Raw genomic sequence first — 6,940 nt, forward strand, 5'->3', positions numbered from 1 at the left:
GATTGTAGAATAAAGCATATTCAATTTATTTCTTGCCCTCGGATTAGGATAGAGAGTGGATTGTTTCACACAATCAAACAAAATCACACCCATATAAAAAGGGCATAAGTCCAATGAGCGCGAAGAAGAGTGATGGCTTCTAATTCTGGTTCTATCTCCCAAGGAGCTTCAATGGCCACAGAAATCTGCACCCAAATATCCTCCATATTTTCAAAGCCCACGCATCCGTACCCGCCCCCACTGGACCTTTTGGTCACCGAGCTCGCCTCCGTTGCCTCTCAAAACGGCCGCGTTTTTCTTTACGGGGTGGGCCGCGAGGGCCTCATGCTCAAGGCCCTCTGCATGCGCCTCTTCCACCTAGGCCTCTCGGCTCACTTCATCTTCGATATGACCACTCCCCCCATCGCAGCTGCCGACCTCCTCATCGCCTCCGCCGGCCCCGGCGGTTTCTCCACCGTCGACGCCCTCTGTGCCGTGGCGCGCTACCACGGCGGAAGGGTGCTGCTCCTTACGGCCCAGCCCGAGACCGGGTCTTGCGTGAAACACGCTGACGTTGTGGCTTACGTGGCAGCGCAGACCATGGCCGATGATGCGGACGTTGCAGGGGATGCGAAATCTCGACCGTTGCTTCCAATGGGAAGTGTGTACGAAGGGGCATTGTTTATTCTGTTTGAGATGGTTATTTACAAGTTGGGTGAGGCCTTGGGTGAGAACCCTGAAGCCGTTCGATCTCGCCACACTAACCTTGAATGAGCCGCTCGATTGTGCCATGGGTGGTGCCAAGCGAAAAACTGTACGGAGATATAACTGTTTCAACATTTGTACAATCCATCTGAGTATTAGCATTTGTTGTGCTAAGAGTTTGGTTACCATATTTGTCAAGGATAAATTGTGTTCTTTTTAATTAATCATCTCATGAATTCTTCAATAAATAAACTATGAAGAATAAAGTGTTACTTTCTTAACTATTAAATCAACCATGCTTAAAAAGACAGCCTTGTTTCTTTTAGACATTTATTTCAATTATTTAACCTTGTATTTTACTGGCTTCAAAAAACAATTATCTATTATTCCAAATTTATTTAAAATGAATAATTGATAATTAATTCTCATGAATTGTTTTACCAAATATACGTTCTTTTCAGCGTGGTAAAAAATATAACTCTATTGGGGTGTTTAAAGTAGTGAAATATTGTCCTTTTATCAATGAAAACTGGTTTGATTAAAGAGTATAATCTGTCACAAAATAATAGATAATGATGACACAGTCAAAAGACAAGAGTAGAGGACAATTTCATAAAGTATAAGAAATAAAATATAACTCTGCGAAGAATTTTACATATGACTATTACGATTGACTCGTATTAACACGATGAATAGTGTGACTCCATTGCTGCTATTACTTAGCCTCTGTTCGTTTGGAGTCATGGTATTGTTTACAAATATTATCACGGATGGATTTGAGACTCAAACATTGTTCGTTTGTACTGATTTGCGAAGACGGAAAAGTGACCATTTGTGAGATTATACTGTTTTAAGCATCTCGCTATTTTGATAAGATTTGCGATGATTTAGATTGAAAAGTCGTATATACTCCTTTCACTGAAGCAGCGAGTTGAAGAAGAGATCTTCATGCGTTTGGTTTCACTGAAGAGCATATCCGGTTACAAGTTTTGGAAGAATTTGCAAAGAAGCGTATTCGGATACATACTTGCATATCCTGTTCCAAACGCGTGCATCTATGAGCTTATTGAAATTTTCTTCTCTCTGACAATCAAGGGATGTTGGCAGTAGGAAAAAAAACTTAAAAAAAATTGAATGGAGACTTGTGAATGTGGTTTATTTAATATATATATATATATATATATATATATATATATATATATATTTTGTTTAATTATAATTATTTATTTTTTCAAATTATAATTTCTTTACTTCTTAAAAATTATTTTTAATAGTTATTTTTAAATTTTTTTTATAAATATTTTTACAATTAAATATAACACTAACAAATAATATTTTATATTATTTTAATAACTAGGGATATTTTAGTAATCTTTAATTTCTATCAATTAAACAAATGTTTTAAATTTATCACATCAATCAAATCTCACACTAATTCTCACAAACTTTACTCTCAAATCTACTCTCAATTACCGACAAATCCACTCAAAAAAATAACAAAAAAATTATCCTCAAATCCACTCAAATTCATTCAAATCATCTCCTCCAAATCTTCACATCCGAACACAGCCTTAATTCATGATGACAATAATTAAACATATTAAAATAATGTTAAATATATAATTAAATACTAAAAATAAAAATTTCCAAGGGATAAAAATATATTTTACTATTATATAATTAACTAAACTGTTTAAAGAAATTGAAAATATTATATTTGTACATCAAATTAAAAAAAAGTTATGCATAAGAAAGAAAAAAAGTTGATTTCATATAAAAACATAGGAGACCGTATCTTCTGTTATTTTCTTTGCGCACAGAAAATTAATATAGAAAACCTGTTATTCAATTATTAGAATTTAATTTGCATCTACATTGACGAGAAATTCATTTGTTTGGGAAACTCTCTTTGTGGTAGTGATGTATAGGTACGGTCAAGGAAAAAGTGAAAAAGAAATAAAAGAGAAAAGAAAGAAAAGACAAGACTGTTTGAATTGAGAAAACGTGGGTAAAAAATGAAAATTTATATTAAAATTTTTAAATTAATTTAATTTTTTAAATAAGTCCAGTATGAAAAGTTAATTTAATTATATATTAATATTTTTAAAAAATAATTTATAAAATAATATTTCGGAGATGATTAAATATGAAATATTTTTTTAATTGAAATTTCAATTATTTTATTTCATTGATAAATTTATTAGGTTTGTGAAAAGCATTGAACCTATAATTCTTTTATTTATTTTTTTCAAACTCTTCAAGTTAGTTATTCTTAATAGTATAATTAATTAATTGTAACCTACTTTCTTAATTTCTGAGTGGCAGTAAAGAAAGTTTAACACCCTAATTTTCTCATTGCTCAAGGTATGAATTTGTACACTTTTCTCTACCTTTTAGATCCGCAAATACAAAAATTGTATAAATTCAAATACACTATGGTACTTTTAGCTATATGCTAACCAGTTTAGCGACAACAAAAAAATTGCTAGAAGGTATTCGAGTTTATTAACATTAGTGTAAAATTAATATGGTTATTATACATAACTATTTATACATGTAGGGGCCTTTATATTTATTCTTTTTTTTGTTTTATTGTTGAAAAAGAGTTTAATTATGAGTGTTTGGGTTTGGGTGTGGATTGGATTGAATTTTAGTTAAAAAATAGATCCGAATAAAATATAAAATCGATACTTAATTTAATTTATTTCATATTTTTGTGTACAAGGCATTGATGGATAGAGTATTAGTTAGTAATTTAAGAAAGTATGATAATGAAGATATTTTTTGGGTTTTAAATAAAGAAAAGAGGTGGCCAGCTAATAAAGCCACCGTATCAGTATTCATTCCCCATCCCACTCCTCTCTTCCTCTTTACTTCTTTCTCTGCTCTCTGCTCTCTTCTTTCTGCTCTCTGCTTTCTTCTCTCTCATCTCTTCTCTCCCACGCCACACAATGGAATCCACGCACACCCAAACGACGTCGGTTTGGACGGACGAGAAGCACCTTCACTTCCTCAACACCATGGAAGCCTCCTTCGTCCGCACAATGCTCCATCACTACGCCGTCATTTCCTCCCACCCTCCTCTCCGCCTCGACCGCTACCTCCCCGACACCTCCGAATCCACCTTGGATTCCAAGCCCAATCGCAGGCCCAAGAAACATGCTTCTGCACCCTCAGGTTTCCCCCATGCACTTCATTTCCTTTTCTTACTCTTTCTTCGCTGCACGTAACTGAATAAAATGAAATAAAGAGAAGGAACATGGTAATATGGAATATACCTGAGATATTTGTACATAAAGTAGAATTTATTTTTTCTTTATTCCCACTCTGTCCTTTCTTGCGTGCCTTTCTTTCTTTCTTTTTATATTCCTCATCACAAATATCTCTTCCCCACCTTATCTGGGTTTAATTAATTAATTAATTAATTAATTATTGTGACAGATTCAATGGGTCCTACTCCCAGGGGCAGAAGATCGAAGAGGAGATCGTCTCATTCCCACTCTCACCTACACAGTTCCTTGGTGGAGCAGGTCAGTTTTTGAACAACCCCTTGCATCTCTTTCTCGCCCTTTTCATTCTTCTCACCCTTCGTTGCTACTTCTTATTCTTTTCTTTCATTTATACAAAACAAATTCAAACCAAAACCTATTCTATTATCAAATTTAATTTACAAATATAACGCAATTGATTCTTTTATTTTTGTCTTTTCAATTCCTGGCGTGTTTGGGAAGGAATATTTCTTCCATGAAAATAAAACGTTTCTTTTTGCCCTATATGACATGTTTTCTGTAATTTCTGCACCACTGGAACCATGTCCTTCCATAAAAACCAGACAGCTCATTTCTTCGTTTTAACCAGACATCTTTGAATAGATTGATGTCAACCGACTGCATTGACATGTATTTTTTGTTGTTGATATTCTTATTCAATGACTCCAATTTATACAAACAGCGAATCTATTTATATGAGGCATTTAAAAGGTGCATGAATTTGTCAATAACCCCACATTGTTTACCAGAATGAGCATATAGAGTGAGTAACGAGTGATTTTGTTTATGTCCCCACAGGCCGTAGCAGAACTAGAAAATGGAAGAGAAAGTGGTGGTCCCGACGTTGTAGGAGGGGATGATGCAAAACAAAGAAATAATGTTTAGGGGTACCTAATCTCACAGCACACAAAAGATTCATGGATTTTCTTTTTTCTTTATATTATATTTTTTTCTCTTGTTTTAACTTCTAATCAAGTTATACTATATTTTATTTCTAACGATTATCTTAAAAAGATATTATTGTGATGAGAGGATATTAAATACATCAACCTAGCTAGCTATATGTCGTTCATTATTTTATTTGACGTGAAAGACTAACAGTGGCGCATAGGTTTTGTTACGAGAGATTGAAAGGAAGATAATTTATGGAAGTTGATATGATAGAATGGTGACACAGATATTATAGAAGAATAGAATAAGATTATATAAAGTAAGATTTGCAGATATTTTGATGGTTGCGGATTAAATAGAAAGAGAGGGGTTTGAAAACTTGGCCTACGATAGGGGAGGTTGGTGGGGTAATCCTTTCAGGTCCAAGATTGGCAGAACACGGTGTCTACTGTTTTCTTTATTTGGATACTCAATCACTCCACCTACACCAACCTTCCATCATCATCCTTCTTCTAACTCAAACTTTTTTTCTACTTTAGGTGGATTTTATTTTAGGACAAACTTACAGTATTTGTATTTTATTTTAGAATTGTTCAATTTTCTCTCCCAAACGTAAAATAAAGGTTTAAACAATTTTTTGTTTCTAAGTTAAGTTCTGATGTTCAGTTTAGTCTCTGCTTTTAAAAATGTCAACCTTTAATCTCTATGATATGAAAAATGTATCAAATCAGTCATCGTGACAGCACTTAATGAACAATAAATCATAAGTTTTCATATCTAGGTATCCAATATTTTGTGATTTGTTAACGGAAGGTGTTATGAACAACAAATCACTTAATGAAAAACTTGTGATTTGTTAACGGATAAGATTGATTTGATACATTTTTCATATCATAGGGATTAAAGGTTGATATTTTAAAAAACGGAAACTAAACTGAACATCATAACTTAACTTAGGGATCAAAAAATGTTTAAACTTAAAATAAACTTATATACCTATGAAGAAGAGGATTCGTTTCAGGATGTTGCAAAATTCACACATATTAAGTCAGATCTAACCCCGTAAAAAATTATTTCTTTTAATTGCATTACAATTATTAAGCACGTTTCACCCTTCAAAAAATTTGTCTAATTTGAATTATATAGAAAAGTCTTAAAATTAACAACTTCAATATTCTTGATTAGTATTCTTTGAAAACATGAAACAATAATATCAATATACCCTTAATAAGTTTGATTTCAGTTTACTTTTTCAAATTTTTACTGTTTAATCATTAATCTAGCTTATTTATAATATACGGTTGCCTATTAAATAGTAAACAAATAACTTTTTTACAATTAAAAGTGTCATTTGACTCTCTAATTTATGGATTGATTTTAATCTCTTCTAAAATCAAGTTCTATTCTTTTTAGTCCAGAAGACTTTTTAAAAATCTTCATTGGTTTGTTTTATCATTATGTAATTTTATTATGAATTATTTGAAAATTAGTACTGTTTATTAACCTATTTCATCGTGGTAAGTTTAATTGTGAATATTATATAAACCACTGATAGTCTAATGTCATTAGAGAATTTTTTAAATGTTAAATTTCATAATGTATTTGTCAAAACTTTATATGTTTAACTAGTTTTAAATATGCCTCTACGTACGTTTATTAGAAAAAAATTAGAGATAAAAAAAGTAATAAATATTTTAAAATTTATAATTAAGTTTTCAATAGAATCAATCTTAAAAATAATTTATAGAAAATTAATATATTTATAAAAACATAAATAATAAATTGTACAAAAATATAAAGGATAAAAGGTGTGTAAAAATATAGTAAATTTTTTAAAAATATAAAGGATATACCGTGAATATATAAAGTTGACTCGCTAAAAATATAAATTAATATATAAGTAGATGAATGTAATGTAAAAGTTTATAATTATTTAATCAATGTCTAGTCATATTTATTTAATGTTTATTGTTAGATTCATTTAATTAATATATAAACAAACTTATATGATTTATATATTACATATTTTCTATTCATAAAATGAACAGAGTTGTCTTTTATATATATATATATATATATATATATATATATATATA

The 6,940-nt window shown here is 31.2% G+C and overlaps 2 protein-coding genes across 2 annotated transcripts; both read left to right on the plus strand.

Annotated features, from left to right (window-relative positions):
* The first annotated feature begins 20 nt into the window (after window positions 1–20).
* LOC106769618 (3-hexulose-6-phosphate isomerase) lies at window positions 21–994 on the plus strand. The gene has a single exon (XM_014655305.2). The coding sequence runs from the start codon at window positions 133–135 to the stop codon at window positions 751–753; it is 621 nt and encodes a 206-aa protein (XP_014510791.1). The 5' UTR covers window positions 21–132; the 3' UTR covers window positions 754–994.
* A 2,421-nt stretch (window positions 995–3,415) lies between these two features.
* On the plus strand, window positions 3,416–5,445 carry LOC106771752. The gene is made up of 3 exons (XM_014657749.2): window positions 3,416–3,861; window positions 4,126–4,214; window positions 4,752–5,445. Exons 1-3 carry the CDS (start codon window positions 3,636–3,638, stop codon window positions 4,836–4,838), a joined length of 402 nt encoding a protein of 133 aa, XP_014513235.1. The 5' UTR covers window positions 3,416–3,635; the 3' UTR covers window positions 4,839–5,445.
* The last annotated feature ends 1,495 nt before the right edge of the window (window positions 5,446–6,940 follow it).

This window comes from Vigna radiata, chromosome 8, assembly GCF_000741045.1.
Source record: "Vigna radiata var. radiata cultivar VC1973A chromosome 8, Vradiata_ver6, whole genome shotgun sequence".
Taxonomy (NCBI): Eukaryota; Viridiplantae; Streptophyta; class Magnoliopsida; order Fabales; family Fabaceae; genus Vigna; species Vigna radiata.